The sequence below is a fragment of the Nematostella vectensis genome, chromosome 8 (genome assembly GCF_932526225.1).
Source record: "Nematostella vectensis chromosome 8, jaNemVect1.1, whole genome shotgun sequence".
Taxonomy (NCBI): Eukaryota; Metazoa; Cnidaria; class Anthozoa; order Actiniaria; family Edwardsiidae; genus Nematostella; species Nematostella vectensis.
In genome coordinates this window covers 9,370,330-9,389,102 of record NC_064041.1, presented here as the reverse complement: position 1 = coordinate 9,389,102, position 18,773 = coordinate 9,370,330, and the positions used below count along the sequence as shown (strand labels likewise).

The 18,773-nt window shown below is 44.5% G+C and overlaps 1 protein-coding gene across 4 annotated transcripts; it reads right to left on the bottom strand.

Moving 5' to 3' along the window:
- Window positions 1–500: 500 nt before the first annotated feature.
- On the bottom strand, window positions 501–18,326 carry LOC116603144. 4 transcript variants are annotated; one of them, XM_048731185.1, is made up of 3 exons: window positions 10,234–18,326; window positions 3,519–10,149; window positions 501–3,102 (listed from the first exon to the last, which is right to left on the bottom strand). In XM_048731185.1, the coding sequence occupies exons 1-3, from the start codon at window positions 18,018–18,020 to the stop codon at window positions 1,450–1,452; spliced, it is 16,071 nt and encodes a 5,356-aa protein (XP_048587142.1). In that variant the 5' UTR covers window positions 18,021–18,326; the 3' UTR covers window positions 501–1,449. The 4 variants fall into 4 exon arrangements, with proteins under 4 accessions (XP_048587142.1, XP_048587141.1, XP_032220083.2 ...); XM_048731184.1 differs by having other exon boundaries at window positions 3,519–10,153; window positions 10,238–18,326; XM_032364192.2 differs by having other exon boundaries at window positions 3,519–13,855; window positions 14,147–18,324.
- Window positions 18,327–18,773: the final 447 nt, after the last annotated feature.

Sequence of the window (18,773 nt, the reverse complement as noted above, 5' to 3'; positions counted from 1 at the left end):
TGACTTACTTAGTGAGGTGGACAATTTCAAAATTGTGTAGAGCTTTGACAGCGCCTTTATTTTGTGTCCATAGCGCTATGTGGCGTATAGGGAGGCGCGGAAACGTGTCGTTATTTCATTCTTCTAACATTTATGAATTCTTATAGGTTATACAGTAGTAGGTAAGAGAAATATGAAATAGGGGTAGTAAATCTTTAAAAATATGGGAGGGGGGGGGCGATGAGGGATGGTTATTTGGAGGGGGATGAATAGAATTAAAAATACAAATACGCTCAGTTCATGTAAAAAAAAAACTCCTCTCACTTTTTATCGTCGGGGGGCAGCCCCCTCACCCCCCCCCCCCCCCCTGCCCTTTTTGTTTTCTCTGGGTGACCGTGAGAAGAGAGAGGAGAAACAGTCTAGAAAATAAGAGGGTCTCTGGTGACGTCACATCAACCATGGGAGACACGGAGCACCACAGGAAACCCAAAGAGAAAGCGGGAAACTAATTCCATAAATCGTTTCCACTGAAATAATGGTTTATTACGTTCGATGAAAATTTACAGTTCTCAAAATATTCTATTACCGTATTACAAAAACATCCTACATATATCATTTCATGATTATATGGCTTTTCAAAAATTGAAAAATTAAAAAATAAAATTATGTCTAGATTAGCTTGGCGTTATTCTAGAAAATTAAAAAGGGAAAATGAGGATAAAAACTGGTAGTTTCTTGGTGTTACGAAGCACCAGCACAAAAAAACAATGGAACAAAAGCCAAAAACAAAGACCTTAGAACGAGACAATGAAATAGAGTACAAAGGCCTTAAGCACCAAAAACAAAGCTCTTCGTAACACCATGGAATAGCCCAAAAACTTGTAGTGATTATCCACTGCCTAGAATAGATTTGAACGCAATCTCACTGATTTGTTTTCGAATATCGTGATCATTATAGCGCAATCTACAACTATTTATTCTACAATTGCTCTTGCTGTTTTGCTTTTCTCCTGCAATCTATTTGTCATGATTCAGCTGTTCAGGGTCTAGATGGGAGGTGTGTACGGACACACGTCCGTAGTTTTTCTTTAACTGTCCGCGTAATTAGTCGATAGTCAGATATATGTTTTATTGTGTAGATAAAGTAAAGAGAATGCGACAATGGAGCAACACAAATGTCGTCAGTAGTATACAGGGGCGCATCCAGGAGTCCCAAAAAGGGGGGGGGGGGGGGGGCGAAAAGGTTTCTAGAAAGGGGAGGCGGATTGAGATTGTTCTTCCGTGAATTTCCTTATATTTCTTGTTGTTTCTCAGCAAAATATCTCAAACTAGGCGTGACCGGTCCCGCTCGGCCCACCCCTAGATACACCCCTAGTCGGTAAAAATGAGTTGCTAGTCGGTTAACCCCATCCAGACCCCATGTTAAACACAGGACTTTCAAACTTTCTATCTGGCCTCAAAAATCATTGTCTACTGCACATCAGTTTCACTGCTATAACCCTCTGGCATTATCTTACATGTGACAATCTTGCTACCCCTGTTCCCAAACACTACGAGTGGCTCAAATGGGATATTCCTCTCGACGTACATGCACAGTTTATCATACTTCTCTGGGTAATCCTTTTTGAGTCTGATGCCAAAGTCCTTGAGCTGTTTGGAGATGTTTCGGCAGTAGTGCCTGCGAGCCTCCATCGCGTTGACAAAGTCATGACGGACACATTTGGGTAGATGGAACACCCGGACCTCCTCTGTAATGTCCGGGACAAGACCCTCTGGCTTAGGGGTCTGTAGAGACGCGCTCAGAGGGACCTTGATACATTGTAGCACTGTGCTTGACTTCTGTCTTGGAACTGGTTGGGTTGGTAGATCAGTGATTCTCCCCGCTACTATGGCTAAGTTGAGCACGAGCTCAGTCTCTGGATCGTAATCCTTTAACGTCTGTAGCAGCGCTACTTTATGTTTGCTGATGACACCTTCGCTTTTTACTTCACGTGTGGTTGAGAAAGATGGAGGACTGGGTAAGAGGACACACCCACTTGTCATGAACTTGCGCGCGGACTGGGGCGAGTTGAAGGTTACCATAACGCACCCACGACCTTTCTTCTCATAGTTGATGGTCGCAATTTTCGAGAGCAGAAGTTTAAGATTTTCTTTCTTGTGGCAGAAGTATACGAAGGAGCGAATGTAGCTATTAATGCGGCCGTAATGACATACTTTCTTATGTTCTCTCCAATGTGCACGCCTGCATTCTCTCGTGCAATAGTACGTATAGCAAGCCGGGCAGGAGGTAAAAGAAGATTTCTGATTCCCGTACAAGACGTCTTCCCGTCGACAGTAGGGGTTTCCACAGGCGATCAATGTCACCCCATCCGATGTAGCACCAAACATTGGCTCCTCGCCGGCGAAAGAGAACTCAGACATGGGACTAGAAGGACGGGTCGATACATCGTCGGGTGAGTCGTCAGAAATGATGGAAAGGAAACTCGCATCGACACTTTTTCCGGGTTGGAATCGATTGGAAGGGTAAAGAAAAATTTCGGACCCAACGCTGTCATCTTTGCATAAGGCTGCGGTATCGATGCCAGCGGTCTGACTGAGCCAGAGCCGAGTATGCGCACTAAGGCGCGCGTGGTAGGGTACCCGTGGGTCTCTGTTCTGGTGTAAGTCCGGCATTGACTGGTGACTCTCTGACAATTCTTTAAATAATGGCGGCTCTTCCTCGGATTTTCTCTCCAAGCTTTCTCCAAAGCTAACCTTCCTCCTCTCTTCATCCGAGTTTGGAGCCTTTGGCAAATCACTGTGGTATTTCTTTTGTCTCACCGGAGTAAACGCAGAGTTCCTCAGTTCCGAACATTCCAGCAAATACCCAGTCGATACTGGGCGCGACTTTGACTGCGGTGCTCCAATCGAGAAGTCTTCTAGCAATTCGTTGCCTTGTGCAGTCAAGTGACTTGTTAAGTAGTGTCCAGACTCCGTCGCGGCATTTCTGGACGAGCGTACTATGAAGCCTTCGCGCGTTAATCCGAAGACTGGGTCCTGGGGTGTACTGGTCAGCGGAGTAATAGGCTTGAGCGGCTTACGTCTCGTCCCAGTCTCTGTCGTCATCGATGACTCGGATGAGCTCTGGAGAAAACACACAAATACTTTTAACCCATCATTTATAACTCAAAATGAAATAACAATACTGATGATAATATAAGCATTGTTCAAGTTAGAGACAGTCTTAGGTTAGATTAAGGAAGCGCATAAATTAAGTAGAGAAACGACTTTTGTCATAAAATCTGAAGAATCTAACATACAACCAATGACCACTTTCAATGAAAATACTGCTTTTTAAAGGGGTAGTTCTATCAAGCCAACGAAACATTTAGACCTATAGATCGTTTCGCAAATTAGAGTTAAAATAAAAGTATTTGTTAAAATAAGGACAATTTTCCTATAAAAGACACAAAGACAAAAAGAGGGTGTTGAAAACGTTAAGACAAAGGGTGTATTGGCAAGTGCGTAAATGTTAGTAGAAATTAGTCATGGTTATGAACCTGCGAGTTTCGTGTCCTCCTAGGAGTGGTGATTACTGCCTCGAGGGACGCCCGCGTGTGACGGGATCTCGGCTTTAGCGGCAGACTATTTGTTGACGATGTTTCCGAATCTGCGTCACTTCCGGCGCCGGCAGTATCCGGTGTGAACACGTCATCAAGCTCTTCATCTTCGTTGATTGACTGAGCCTCAATGATTGACTCGGTGTTGGCGAGATAGACGGCCGCTATCGCTTCCTGAGTTTGATGCACCTTGCTGTGTTCTTTTGAATACGTCTCAGCGGTAGGTATGACGGGCTCATCTTTGGTATACGGATAAAGAGCGCTTTTAGTGTCAGCGCGAGGATCAACCAGCATATTTTTCTCAATAGCTCCCGGATTATGCTCAGCTTGAATGAGAGCGGTAGGGAACTTGGATCTCTCTCTAGCGTGATCAGGTAATTGTTTACAAGTAACGACATCAGAAACAGGCTCAATACTCAGCTGCACAGCGGTATTCCCAACGACAAGAGCTTCCTGGTGTTCTCCGCTGTCAATGCCAGCGGTTTTCTCTCTGGCCTCAGGACACCGCCTGTTTCGGTCATCGGGAGTAGCGCGCACATCAGGGTCAATCTTTTTTCCGATATTCTTCAAGCGGTCATCAGAAGGAATCGCGGGCTGTGCTCTCGGTCTGGGTCCCACGTGGTCCCTGACCATGTGATCACCTCGTGGATCACCATAATACTCCTTGAGAGAGGTCACTGCATCGACGACCACGTGACCTTGCTCGTACCTAAACTCGTGAATGGAAGTCTCAAGAACACGATTAGAAGTACGCGTGGCCTTGACTGCTTCCTGAACTCGGATGCAACGCGTCACGTCTTTGTTGATGACTCTGTCTTCGTCGTCCTTTTCCTGGAATAGCTCGTCAAGGTCTGTTTCTTGGATTCCCGATGGAGTGGTCTCTGAATGAGTAATTTCTTGCAGGACTGGATGTTTGTACTTAGTAACTGGCACAATGCTCCTTGTCTCCTTGACATTTGCTGCCCGAACGTCATAGCTCTCCACACTTTTGGATGTAGTTATCTCTTTCTCTACATTTTTAATCTCCCTGGTTTCACTTTCAGGATTGGCAGGCATAGGGGCGGTGCCAAGAAGAGCGTCTAGATCTGTAACCATTATACTACTCTCCCTTCCAGGAACAAACTCTTCGTCGTCATCATCGTCTTCCACTTCCAATTCCGGCGCCATGTCCTGTGTTATTTCTGATTCTAAAGCTTTTAATGGTAACTTTTCCAGCCATCCAGTCTTTGTTATTCGGAAGGTTTTCCCGTAAAATGAGTCTGCTTTCGAAGCTGGTTTCAATTCTTTTCCACTGTAGAGTTTCTCCAGGCATTGACAGTCTTCTCCATTACAACTAGCATCTGCTTCTTCCTTTGGCAGAATCCCAGTCTCTCCGTGCCTACTTACAGGTATTCTACCTTTTAAAGAGACCCCTTTATCATGCTCTTCATTCGACGAGAGTTTTCTTGCATCGTGGGGTGCAAGTCCCACTCTTGTATCTTCTTGTGCATCCTTTCTTTCGTATTTCATTACCACTTGCGTTTCTTTGGTTGTCTTCACATTTGCAGTAGCCTCTAATGACGGGTACTTGTTTTCAGCTCGCTTGAGTGCTGCCGTATTCCTTGAGTCGGGACAAGAATCCTGACCAAATTCTGTTGAAGGTTTGCGTTTATCAGTGTCCCGCGCGAGTTTCGTTGGTAACTCTCCTTTTTGGCATTTGGCATACATTCCCGTCTGTTCTTGCTTTCTATGGTGTCTTAGGGAAGTAGGGTCAGTGCTTCTTTCACCGTGTGTACCACGATCATGATTTCCATCTCGGTTAGACTGAACAGAGTCACCTTTCTCGTCACCATCATACCTGTCTCGATTTCTATTTCTCTCACGCTCGTATGTGCCACGCCTTGGATCTTCGTGGTTATTCCGGTCATCGCGATGCCCACGGTCTGCGTCACGTTCATGCAAGTCACGCTTCTCCTGTCTTTGTCGCTCATTCATGTCGCGCTTTCTTTCTTCATCACGCCTGTGATAATCTCTCTCAAATTCATATGAAACACGCTTTCTTTCGCGGTCACGCTCATGACTCCTTTGTTCATCGTGGTTATGAGTTCTGTCGCGATAAGGAGCACGCACTCTTTCAGTTTCACGCATTCTCGAAGGGCTGTGATTACGCCTGTCACGCAAGACTGGATGCTGTATTTCTATATCAGGGGTCTTTCCTAAGTGCTTCTCCATCGATTTGAGGTATTCCTCCACAAGCTGCTCGTTGTACTTAGGTCGAGACTTGTTGTCAATTGACGAACTTGGTGATACTACTCGGTTATTTTTTGCCCTCGTGGATTCCATGACACCTTCTTCTCGTCTCTCGCTTAAGCCTGACTTCGGGCTTACAGATCTTTGCTCGCTTGACAGACGATCATGACTGCCTCCCTTACCTCTTCTTTGTATACTCTGCGGTGAAACGGGTCGATTCGAGGCAGGCCGATCTCTCCTTCGCTCCTGCCTCATCTCCAAAGATCCCTCCTTTCTTGGATTGTTTCTTAGCTCCTCCCGAGCACTCTTCTCTGAGTGTCTCCTATGCTCTTCTTGTCTCCTTCTGTCTAAAGAGCTATCTTGGCTCGAGTGAATTCGACGAATTGGCGACCCTTTTTCCTCTCTGTACCGTACTTGTTCTTCTTTTTTTGGGTCCACATTATATCCTCTGCTTATGTGGCGCTCCATTTCATCTCTTCCTGTAGGGTCAGATGTCCGTCGATCCAATCCATGAACAAGGTCCCTCTGGTCATTCACCCGAGACCCTGTCGGTGATCGAGGCTCTTTACTACTTCTCTTATCACCGTCAGCCCTTGAGGATGTCTCGTAACGTCCTGCACCCTCTCCGTCTTCTAAGGTATATCTCTGATGAGAACTCTTTGTGTCCCTTCCCTTCTCAGGATCTCTTCGCGCTCTGTGGTAACTATTCTCACCATCAGTCGACTCTCTTCCAAAGTCACTGTCTTCACTTGTTCTCCTGTACACGTCCTGTTGGTATCTAGAGCTTATTTCTCTAGAGCTTGAGAAACTAGGAGCCGGCGAAGCAGTCTTATCTCTATGCCTTTTACTATTATCGTCACACTTCTCGTGGCCCTTTCTGTCGCTGGGGTCGGACAGCATTCTATTTTTAGACTCACGCTTGACCTCTGATCGAACAAATGACTCTGGCTGATTCATCTTGTACTTTGAGCTTATTTCCTTTGAGCTTGCAAAACTAGGCGTTGGTGATACACTGTCATCTCTTTGACGGCATTCATTCTCGCGTTTCCTGTCAGCCTGAGCTGACTGAATTCCTTCAGTTATTCGTTTGGGCTCGAACGCCTTCTCTAATGGTATCCGTTGATACGTCGAACTAATTTCCTTTGAACGTGAAAAACTAGGTGTTGGTGAGGTAGCGCTTCCGCGCTGGTTCTCTTCCCTTCCTAAAGAACGAGACTGCTTATCTTTTCCAGAATTGGTCAGAGTTGGCAAAGAGGAGGAGTCCTTTTTCTTGGGCAAAGAAGAGTTATTGTCAAGGTCAGATGTTGGCGTCTTACGACCTTTTAAAGCAAATAGTCTTTCCATCGACCTTCTTCTAGGATCCCCACGATCTAGTCCTGATGCCATCTCCTTACTCTCCGTGCTCAGAGGTGAAAAGGACGATGCCCTGTCTTGATCACTAATCCTGACGTCAGTTACCTCGTCAAATGTAGGGGTCCTATGACCTTTGATGACAAACATACGCTCCGTGGACTTCCTTTTTGGGTCAGAACGTTCAAATGTTGGGTTTTCGCATTCAGAGCTCTGTACACTAGGAGGGGACATAGAAGGTGCTTTATCTGGATCGTCCTTGTGAGTAGGCGTCCTTCGCCCTTTGATAACAAAAAGACGTTCCTTTGATTTGCGAATGGGGTCTGAACGGTTAAACACACCACCTTGGTTAACATTTACTGGAGGTTTTGTCGATGATGAATCGTCAAATAAAACTGTTTCTGATTTCTTTTCTACACCCTGGGCGATAGCATCTTCGGCATTTTGGGCTTTTCCAAGGTAAGTTCCAGGAACACATTCTTTTATTTCTTGTGTTCGTGGTGATTTTTTCATGAAAATTTGGGAATCTGATGGCGAGAAAAGAGATGGTGCATCACTTTTCGGAACAAACGTCTTTTCAATTGACTCTCTCTTTGAATCCAATCTATCAAAACTTGGAGTACTGCTAGCTGAGCTACGGGCGCTTTCGAGCGTCTTCGTTCCATCTGGTTTATCCTTGTCCTGTTCAACTGAAAGGCGCCTCCCTTTGATAACGAATATTCGCTCCTTTGAGATCCGTTTGGGGTCAGATCGATCAAAACTTGGCGTGCTGCCTGCCGAGTGTTCGACCCTTGGACTGCTATTCGCTGAACTTCGGGAACTAGCCGGTGATATTGTTCTAAAACAAATGTTCGATTCCTGATTATCCAGTTTATGTTGTGGTGCATTAGAGCGTTGCACACCTTTGAGGGCAAAGATCCGTTCTTTTGATACTCGCCTGGGATCTAAGCGATCAAAGCTTGGACTATTATTGGCAGAGCTTCGAAGACTATCCGGGGAAGGAGTTTCAAGGCGGGCATCGTTAGGACGTATTCCTTTGACTGCAAATATTCTTTCTTTAGACATTCGTTTTGGGTCTGTACGATCAAACTGGGGACTGGCGTTTTCTGAACTGCGTATGCTAAAAGGAGAAACAGAATCAGATCGCGTACTTGGAAGAGATATCCCATCAGAAAGGACACTTGAAGGAGATATGACGTCTAACCGAACACTTTCTATAGACGTGATTTTGGACCGGACGACTTGCCTATCCCCAGATGCTTTGGCATCCTGCTTTGCAGTGTCCTCTGGCAGCTTTGATGATTCCTTAATTGCGAATTGTTGTTTCCCAGATTTTTCCCTAGGAACGGAACTTCGTGTGGACTTGTATGATGGAAAAGGTACATATTCTAGTGCGTCTTGATCAGATGCACAATTTTCTGCTAACGCTGAGGGACTTTTCGAAGCTCTGATCACAGACATCCTATCTACAGGTATACTTTTGGAGACTGGTTGATAACGCGGTGCTGTTGGTTTCCTATGTTGGCCCCTATGGTCCATTTCGAGGCTAGATTCTGGTGATCGTCTTGGCTCCCTGGTAATATTCACTCTTTCATTGGGTAATCGTTTCGAATCAGGACGGTTGGTAATAGGACTACTTGTGGCAGAACTTCGGACGCTAGACAAAGAGAAAGAGTCAGGGCTGGCCAGAGTTGCTGTAGTCTTTGACTCCTCGAAAGGAATCCCATCAGTTGGTGGAACCCTCGTTGAACTTCGACTTTCTTCGTCAGTGTAGCGTGAGTCGGATGAAAGAGTGGGACTTACCCCGGTAACAGCAAATACAGTCTCCCGGGTACCGCTTGGTCCGAGTTCCAATTGCTCTTCAATGTTACTGGCGTTTTTACCAGCAAATGCCACATATGAACCCCCGCGTCCATCCAATTCGCTCATTGACTTCCAGCGCGAGGCACCTGGTGACTTCTTGTGGACATTCAGAATTGTGATCCGGCGCGTGCTGCCAATAATTTCATCCACCCTAACGCGGGCCGCCAACGACTCCTGATCACGTGGGTCTATGACGCCACTTCCGTTAATTTGGGACACCAATAGCTGTGGGGAATTGGTCCCTAGAGGTTTACTTCTGCCTGAAGGAGTTTCCATTTTATTTCTTAGTTCTAAGTCTTCCCTTCCTGCGCTAAGAAGCTCGTCGTGGCTTTTCGCGTGACGTACTGTGTAAATGGGAGGCGAAGTTTTCTCTACAATATACACCTCCTCCGTCTCGGTGACCTCGTAGTTCTTATACAGGATAGTGCGGATCTCCATCTCCGCCTCTGACATCGCTTCGCACTTTTCAAAACTATCATCAGTATGCAGCGTATCCTCGGGAAGATGCTCCGGCGATGACGAAATACTATCTACTTCCGGCGCAATTTCTTTAGATGTCTGCGTCACAGGTTTTACTTCCGTCTCAATTTCTTCTGGTATCTGTGTCATAGGTTTTACTTCCGTCTCAATTTTCTCTGGTATCTGTGTCATAGGTTTTACTTCCGTCTCAATTTCCTCTGGTATTTGTGTCATAGGTTTTACTTCCGTCTCAATTTCCTCTGGTATCTGTGTCATAGGTTTTACTTCCGTCTCAATTTCTTCTGGGATCTGTGTCATAGGTTTTACTTCCGTCTCAATTTCCTCTGGTATCTCTGTCATAGGTTTTACTTCCGTCTCAATTTCCTGTGGTATCTGTGTCACAAGTTTTACTTCCGTCTCAATTTCTTCTGGTATCTGTGTCATAGGTTTTACTTCCGTCTCAATTTCCTCTGGTATCTGTGTCATAGGTTTTACTTCCGTCTCAATTTCCTCTGGTATCTGTGTCATAGGTTTTACTTCCGTCTCAATTTCCTCTGGTATCTGTGTCATAGGTTTTACTTCCGTCTCAATTTCTTCCAGTATCTGCGAAAGAGGTTTTACTTCCGTTTCAATTTCTTCTGGTATCTGCGTCAGAGGGTTTACATCCGGCTCACTTTCTTCTGGTATCTGAGTCACAGGTTTTACTTCCATTTTAATTTCTTTTGTTTTCTGCTTCACAGATTCTACTTCCGGCCCACTTTCTTCAGGTGTCTGCTTTGAATTTTTTACTTCCGGCTCACTTTCTTCTGGTATATGTACCACAGGTTTTGCTTCCGACCTACTTTCTTCTGGTATCTGCGTCATAGGTTCTTCTTCCGGTTCACTTTCTTCAGATGTCTGCGTCACAGGTTCTTCCTCCGGCTCAATTTGTTCAGATGGCTGCTTCACGGGTTTTATTTCCGCCTCACTTTCTTCTGGTATCTGCGTCACAGGTTTCACACCTTCAGCTACTTTATCTGCTTTTGATTCCAGAGAATCAAATATGTCCGATGGATGCGTGACAGATCGTACTTCACCTGCTGTTATAGTAAGAGAACTAACAACTTCCTGTGAATGCGTGACAGTTCGTACTTTATCTGCTGTTGATGGCAGAGGATGAATAGCTTCCGGTGAATGCATAACAGTTGGTAATTCGCCTGCTCTTGTTGCTAGAGGCTCATTTGCTTCTGGTGAATGCGTTAAATATCGTGCATCACCTGTTGTAGTCGCCAGAGAATCAACAACTTTCAGCGAATGCGTGACACCTCGCAAATGATCTGATGCAGATGACAAAGGATAACAAGCTTCTGGTGAATACGAGACAGCTCGCGCATTATTTGCTGTAGGTGACAAAGGATAATCAACTTCCGGTGAATGCGTGACAGCTTCCACGTGATCTGTTGTAGATGATAAAGGGAGAGTAGCTTCCTTTGAATGCGTGACATATCGTTTATCACCTGCAGTATTTTCCAGAGCAACAGTAACTTCCGGTAGGCACGTGGCCGTTCGCAATTCACCTGCTAGGTCGCAAAGGGAATTACTAGCGTTATCTACTAATGAGGTAAGTTCTTCTTTCTGCGGTGAGACATAACAAGTACCACTGTCTTCCGGTTCCGATAGGCACGTGGCCGTTCGCAATTCACCTGCTAGGTCGCCAAGGGAATTACTAGCGCTTTCTCCAAATGAGGTAAGTTCTTCTTTCTGCGGTGAGACATAACAAGTACCACTATCTTCCGGTTCCGATTGCTTTAGATTTTCCAAGTGACTGTAACCCGACGTCTCTGTCTCCGCTGTCTCTTGTCGCCGTGAAAGTGTGGCAGTGTGATGCTTATGTAGTAATTGCTTGTTATTCAATACTTCGGGTGGCAGGGAAGTCTTTTGTAGCTGCACAGAGTTCTCCACCTCTGGTACTTTCTGTGTCGAGTTTTGGTTCAATGAGCGTAGGAGCTCTGGCTTTATATTTAGAGCCGATGGTCTTTTAGAAGCGGTAGGATCACTTTCCATTAACCCCAACACATCAATCGATCTTTTTCTCTCGCATAAAACTGGTGAAATCTTTTCCTCTGTTACTCCGGTCGTAAAGTCTTTCTTCCTTGGACCACGAATATGTTTTTGCAGCATGTCATCAAACTCATCATTCGATCTCGGGTTACGAGTAGGAGGGACAAGGAAAAATAAATCACTGTCACTGTCTCTCTTATATAATACATCTAAGCCATTAAGAGATTGCCTTCGTTGTTTCTTAACAGGGAAAATGTCCTCTACCACCTTGTTACTTCCATTGGCCCTCAACCCACTCTTGGGTACTACCCGAGACTTCACATCTTCTTCCAGGACGTTGGACAATTGATCGGAAAACACTTGCATGTCGGATAACACTCGATGGTCATCGGAGAGCGTTCGTGGACCCTTCTCCAAAGGGGTCCATTTACCGAATCTGTCGTACAAGTGGACCGGTGAAGTTTCTCTAATAACAGGTTGGACTTTATCGTCGCGTATCAACGAGGCCTCAAGTAGCTCATTTACATCTTCTAGTTCTGCATTTTGTTGAAAAACAGGTGCGATCTTATCTTCGCATACATCTTGCGCATGCTCCGTCGTGTTACTCTTTCCGTGGCGCAACCGAACTTCAAAAACATCATCAAAATTAACATCCACGCTACTCGCTTCTTGGAAAACAGCCTCGTTTTCATTGAATGCCTTTTTTGCAGGTGTTTCTCCGTCCCAGGACATTTCTCCTTCCTTTAAAGACCTTTTTCTGTTGTGTAAGACAGGGCAAATTTCTTCAATGACCTGACGATCTCCATCTTCCTGAGCAGTGGCTTTGGTGTTCGTTAGCCTGTGTTCTGGGAAGTCGAGTTCCAAGAAATGATCAGAGGGCAGAAATAGTCCTGACCGATTCTTGTGATTATCGAGTGATGTCCAACCTTCTTTAGTCAATACTTCCCATTCCATTCCACCTAGTTTGAACATCGACCGCGCAGCCAAGATGGGGACAACCTCCTCCTCATCTCTTGCCGTCTGCGAGTAACGTTGTGTGACGGTTTGTGTGACATCCGTAACACTGTGCTTTGGAGTTTGCGCGACATCAGTAGGCGTGACACATTGCGTTTTTGTGTCAATGATCGGATGCGGGCCATTTTGTGTTACAAGCTGTTCGTATTTTATGAGAGGTGGAGAGATTTCATTTTTAGTCGAGCTGTTTACGAGTTGTTCCTCGTATTGCGTGACATCTTTATCTGGTTCTGCAGCAGAAAGCGTGACATCGGGCAGTGGTCTTTCGTTGAACTGGAACGCATCCTGCTTGAATCTTATCACATCCGGTACAGAAGCATTATCGGCTACGCCAAGGACAGTGTCTTGTTGCGTTACTTCCGGCTCACTGTATTCTACAGCCTGATCTTCTTCCACAGATGACTCATCGTCCTTTTCGTCCTCTAAGACCTCTTGTTGCTGTGTCACCTCCGGTTCGCTTATTGGTAAAGCTGAGAGACTTTCAAAAGGTCGATCTCCAAAACCATCCGGAAGTGACATATCCGGAAGTGACATTACCGGAAGTGGCATAACAATACCATATTTCAATGTCGTCATTCCCTGTTCGTATCCAAACGGCAAGCCGTCTTGAGTGACTTGTGGTTGTTTTGTGACCTTCTTAGTTTTTGCAACTTGTAAAACCTCGTGTTGTGTGACAGGTGAATCTATTACAACGGTATCGTGCTGCGTGACATGGCTTTCATAAGAATTATCTGGCGTGAAAACGACTTCATCCGTAAGATAGGCTTTAGCAAGAGAATTATCACAGAAATCGTGCAGCGGTGCAACAATAGGTGCGTGACTTGGACCGTCATCTGTTTGTGACATCGTGTCCTTAACGTCAGCACTTGGCGTGACAGTTTGTGTATCTATGACGTCATCAGGTGATATGCCGTAAAGTATGTCACTGACGTAATCATCGTTTAGCGTCATAACTGCAAGTTTGGTGTCTTCGCAAATGATTTGCGTGACAAATGGAACCTCTATGACGTCATCGTCAGGCCTAATGCCGTCAACTGCGTGACTTACTTGATCGACGTCCTTGGATGGCGTGACGATCGACGTCGTGATGTTACCAGATGACGTGACAGCAGGAAAGCCATGAGCGATATCAGAGCATACATCTTCCGGCGATGAGACTGAATTTTGTGAAGCATCACCATCCTTCATACCTTGCTTGACATTTTCGACTTCAGCTTGCGTTAAAATGTTCAAATTAACACCAGGTTTCTTGGGTAGCGTGACATTGTGGCTGTCAAGAGACGTGTCATCGGCAGGTTGTAGGAGCGTGTCTTCAACGGGAGCTGCGGGATCAGGAAGAATTTGTTGTGACAATAAGGCATCGTGTGATTGCGTGACTGCTTCCGGTTGTGTATTTAGGTCGTTGAACTCTTCAGGCAGCTCATCGTGTTCTTCTCTATCAGCACAGATCTCAGCCATCAAAACATTTATCTGACCATTTGAGGTGGCATTTCCAGTACTCCCCTGTTGTGTGACACATATTGACTGACTGTTTAGAGTGATACTTGTAGCTCTATCCACACAAATGGAATCTTGTGTAATCGAATTTCTCGTGACACTAGGCATTACCATACCTTGCGTGACAATAGGCATCACAGTTTGTTGTGTGACACCTGGTGTTATTGTTCCGGTTACTGTTGTTACAGTGACTGGAACATCACTGCCATCATCAGAAGATTGCGTTACATTTGCAACCTCCGAAGCTAATTTCTGGTCAATTTTTGGAACAACATCGTTAAGCTTTGCAGACTGTGTGGAAGAAAAGTTATTGCTCAGTTTTATAGATGGCGTGACTGAGATATCAGAGTTTAGATCTGCAGGTTGTGTGGCGACCATCACATTGCTTGAAGCATGCGAATGCGTTACTTCTTCTGAATTCAACTCTTGGTTGCTCTTAACAGTTACGTCATTATCCGAAATAATAGTATCAAAGCATTCATTTTCTTCACTCGCAAAAGTTATACCACTGGTCACCAAGCTGTCAGCAGCATTATCACATTCCATCTCGCGTTGCGTGACGGTCACGTGATTATCATGCATGCAGTGTGAATCCTCCGCTTGATTTAAATCTTCAATTGCATGTCCATATCCAGACGTGTTATTTTCAATACAAAGTTCCATTCGTGACAAGTTGTCATGCGTGACCATCGCCGCACGGTCCTCAACTGGCGTGACGTTAGACTGCGTGACACTTGCATTCACACAATCTATATTCTCCATAGGTAAGACCGAACGTTGTGGGTTTCGAAGAGTGTCTGCATCTTGCGTGACTTCATCGTAACCCGCCATCGGCGAAAAAACATCATCCAAACATACAGATTCGACGGTAGGTGCACCAGTGTGTTGAACGGCACTTGAATCAGCTATATCAACATCTTTTAAATGCGTGACAGCGTCTTGAATATCTCTATCCACACAAATGCAATCTGATGTAATCGAATCTCCCGTGACACTAGGCTTTACCATACCTTGCGTGATAATAGGGTTCACAATTTGTTGCATGACAGTATCAAACGTAGCTCTTGTATCAACAATGTCCTTCATTGAAATAGCAGTATCTCGCGTGACCCCGACAGTTCGTTGCGTGACCCGAGGCATTGCTCTAGCGTTGTGTTGATCGTGATCCACCGTGCCAATCGCTTTTACTGTGGTATCTTTAGAGTGTGTTCCTGCTATCGGCGAATTCCCATCCTTCGCAATATCTTCCCGATAAGAACCTTCTAGATGCCGTGATGTATCCTCTTTTGAAAAGGCCCCCTCGGTCAAAGCGTGTTGTGTCTGCGATTTCTCCTGGGAGGCTGTCTGTGATCCGGGTTTATAATCAGCTTTAGCGCTAGGGGTGCCGACATTTAACACCCCGGAAACACCAGCTTCTTTTTTCGCTAAACACTGTTCCTGGTTAAGTACTAAGCTTGAATTAAACTCATCTACCGGTTGGAAATCTAAAAAAACAGGTCTAGCAGACTCCAAGATAGGACCTCCCTCTATTGCATTTTGCCCGTGTTGCTGCGTACTATCTCCCGAAACACCATCTGACGGAAAACAACTTGCATTATCGTTCTCAGAAATCTCTTTACCAGTTCTGCGAGACTCTATTTCAGCACTAGATCCTTTAACACCACATGCTGTTTCATCCATATTTACCGATTTTTCCCCTGAACTTCCGTTACTTGGAGAAAGTGGCGATATCCCATTTGAAGCTGCGTCATAACACGAATTAACAATCGTTCCTTCTCGGCTCACAGTTTCATTGTTGACGACCTTTTTCGTGACAATCTTGATTGTTATTCTACTCTTCTTACGCTTAGTACTATCGGCGCCACTTTCCGAATAGGCATTTAAACAGTCCCCATAGCTAGAAGAATGTGTGGAGCTAACATTTCTCTCGTTCTCAGAAGTTGGATAAACTCTATCGCAAGATACCCATCTATATTTAGATGCCTTCGAGTGACTCATTGTTTGCTTAGATTCTATGCCCTCTAACGATAAGCTTGACTCCAAATCTTTCAAACTCCGAGCTCTTATCTCCTCAAGGTTATCAAAACGTTCATCCAGATTCGTCTCAGTGAATGAACGCCGATTGACAGCACTGGAACTTTCAGCCGCAATTTCTTGAACAATTTTTTCAAAGTCCGTTTCGCGCGAAAGCTCAGTTTTGATTTCTTTCCTCAGGTGTTCTTTATGGGTTAAATTTTCTTCGGATAGCGACAACACTTTGTCGAGATCAGTAACGGAGACGGGGCGTTTAAGGTACAAGCTTAAATTATCTCTCTCGTGTAATTCGTTCTCTTCCTCTAAAATCAAATCATCAACGTCAACGTCGGTCTCGAAATCTTCCAAGTGTTTATCACTTGTGGGATCAACAAATTGTTTTCCTTTCGTGTGATTAGTAGCCAATATTGCCGGCTCTGGGGGGCAGTCTATTTCATTTGAGCCAACAGTAATCTTTGGGACGTGTAGCGTTATTAGTTGTTCACCATCTAGCGGCTCCAGTCGCTCACCTTCTGAACTTACACTGCCGTCGGACATCGCAAAAAACGTCCACGCATGAGTTAACGATGTTTCACGATTTTCTACCTCACTGAATCCTTCCAAATAGTGCGGTGTCCTATTCAAATCCGTTACGTTCTCCTTAGACCAGGAAATACACTCGTCCGAGTAAACTTTTCCAGGGCAAACATCCTCTTTAAGGGTGCCGTGTTCAGCAAACTCCATTTCAGGTGTTTTTTCGTGAAGCTCTCTGACTGAGTAGAATGTCTTTTTTGCTCCAATGTTTACATAATCAAGGGAATTTTCAGCATAGATTAACTCGGTCGCCTTTGATGATATTTTATTGCAGCAGTCATTTGCATCTAACCCATGATTTGGCTGATCGCCTGGCTTTTCATTCAAACTCAAACTCTTATTATTTCTCGAGGGTATATCACTAACGACTGCGCGCTCCGGGACAATCTCGTGCGCTGGCGGACCGGAAATAGAGGTCCGTAATCCTAATTCATTCATTCGCTCGGGATCCAAAGTGTTATCGACATTAATTTTGGGAACAGATGATTTAGTAACCAAAGTTATACGAATATTTCCCCTTATTGGTCTTTTCACTGAATTATCCGTCTTTTGACCCGTAATTTGAAGTAAATTGTTCTTTGCGCCCCCGTCACTTTCGCTGTTTCTAAACCGATGTCTTATCTCCGTTTCTTTCGCCGGTAATTTTCCTTTATTGTTGTACACTCCATGTCGTCCAACACCAACACTAGACAAACTTGTTCCTTGTTTGTCATAAATCTCGCTTTGGCCAGAATTAGACGAAATTTTACTTGATATATTATCAATGTTGTTGCCCAGGTCTCCCATTCCGACATTACGAAAAGTGTTGTTTGTAGAGCTCTTAGAATCGTCACTATCGTTTCCAAGGAGCACAGAATCGGTTGTTTCGCTAATCATATCTTTACAACACTTAATATCATCTTCATCCTCTTCCTCCTCCACAATAACAGGTAAAGTCCCCGGGAATATAAGAGACATATCTTCCATAGACGGTCTTCGTACGAGCGATCTTTGAGCGATGTCTTCGCCTCGTGATGACAAAACGATATTTCCACCATCGTAACTTGAGTGATTTATACGAACTTCCCCGTCAATAATTTCGTAATTTTGTATACTACCGGTCGAAGTCGAGGGCTCATCGCTGGGACCACTTGCAGATTCCAAACTTTCAATACTTTTGCGCGGTTTATGTGTGTTCAAAGTTCGTTGAGTTACATCACCTTCGTCTATAGTATTGGATTTTTTCCTTTTCCGACCAGGCTCAATTTGGGAGAAATAAAACCATATCGTTACAATTAGCAAAATTACAAATACAACAGACCACAGGACGATAGATATCCCTGATTCTTCGTTGGTCTGTTCATAAAATACGTCAAATTCGTCCTTGTCCATCGCATCTACCATGGCAGTCGACGAACAAAGCGCGAAGTGCAGATTTATACTTTCGACACACACGGTTAGTATCAAACTGGCGAACTTGAGACTCGTTCTATGATCTCGTGTTCCTTTTGTGGCAGATTTGTGGTCTGTGGCGGTTTAGGTGGTCGAAAACGTCCAAACAACGCCATTCGTTGCTGTTCGTGAAATATCGTCGGTTACTAAATCTGCGCTAAGATATTCATAAAACACCAGGTAGCTCAGTTAATTTACATATCGGAGGTAGGTAGGAAATTGCACAGCCGTTGTAATATATTTTAAACGGAATGCCTAGATGGATTATAAAATTGATAGAAATCCCACTTATGACTAAAATAGCAGCACTTCTTGGTCTTATGACGAGTTGTATTTCTAATCAAAATATTTATTTTGCAAGCGGGATAATAAATTCATTTTATAGCGCCTGTTGTTTGCTTAGTGCAGAAAAGAATGATTTGGGCGCTGTAGTTGATTGGCAGAATTCGACGAAAATACAGACGTCAATTAATACTTTGGGTACAAACTTAAATAAAACTTTTCGCCGATTACTTATTTTCAAAGGAAAGCTGGCAGTATCTAGAGCTTGTAGATGTAACTAAAATGGCTCATATAGAGGGTATCATTTAGAGTCACCGAAGTAAAAAATCCCTAAAGTTTGTAACGCCTCTTTTAGTATGGATTCCTGGATTCATTCCAGAGAATTATTTCGAAATCTGAATTGCACATAATCTAACTGACCAT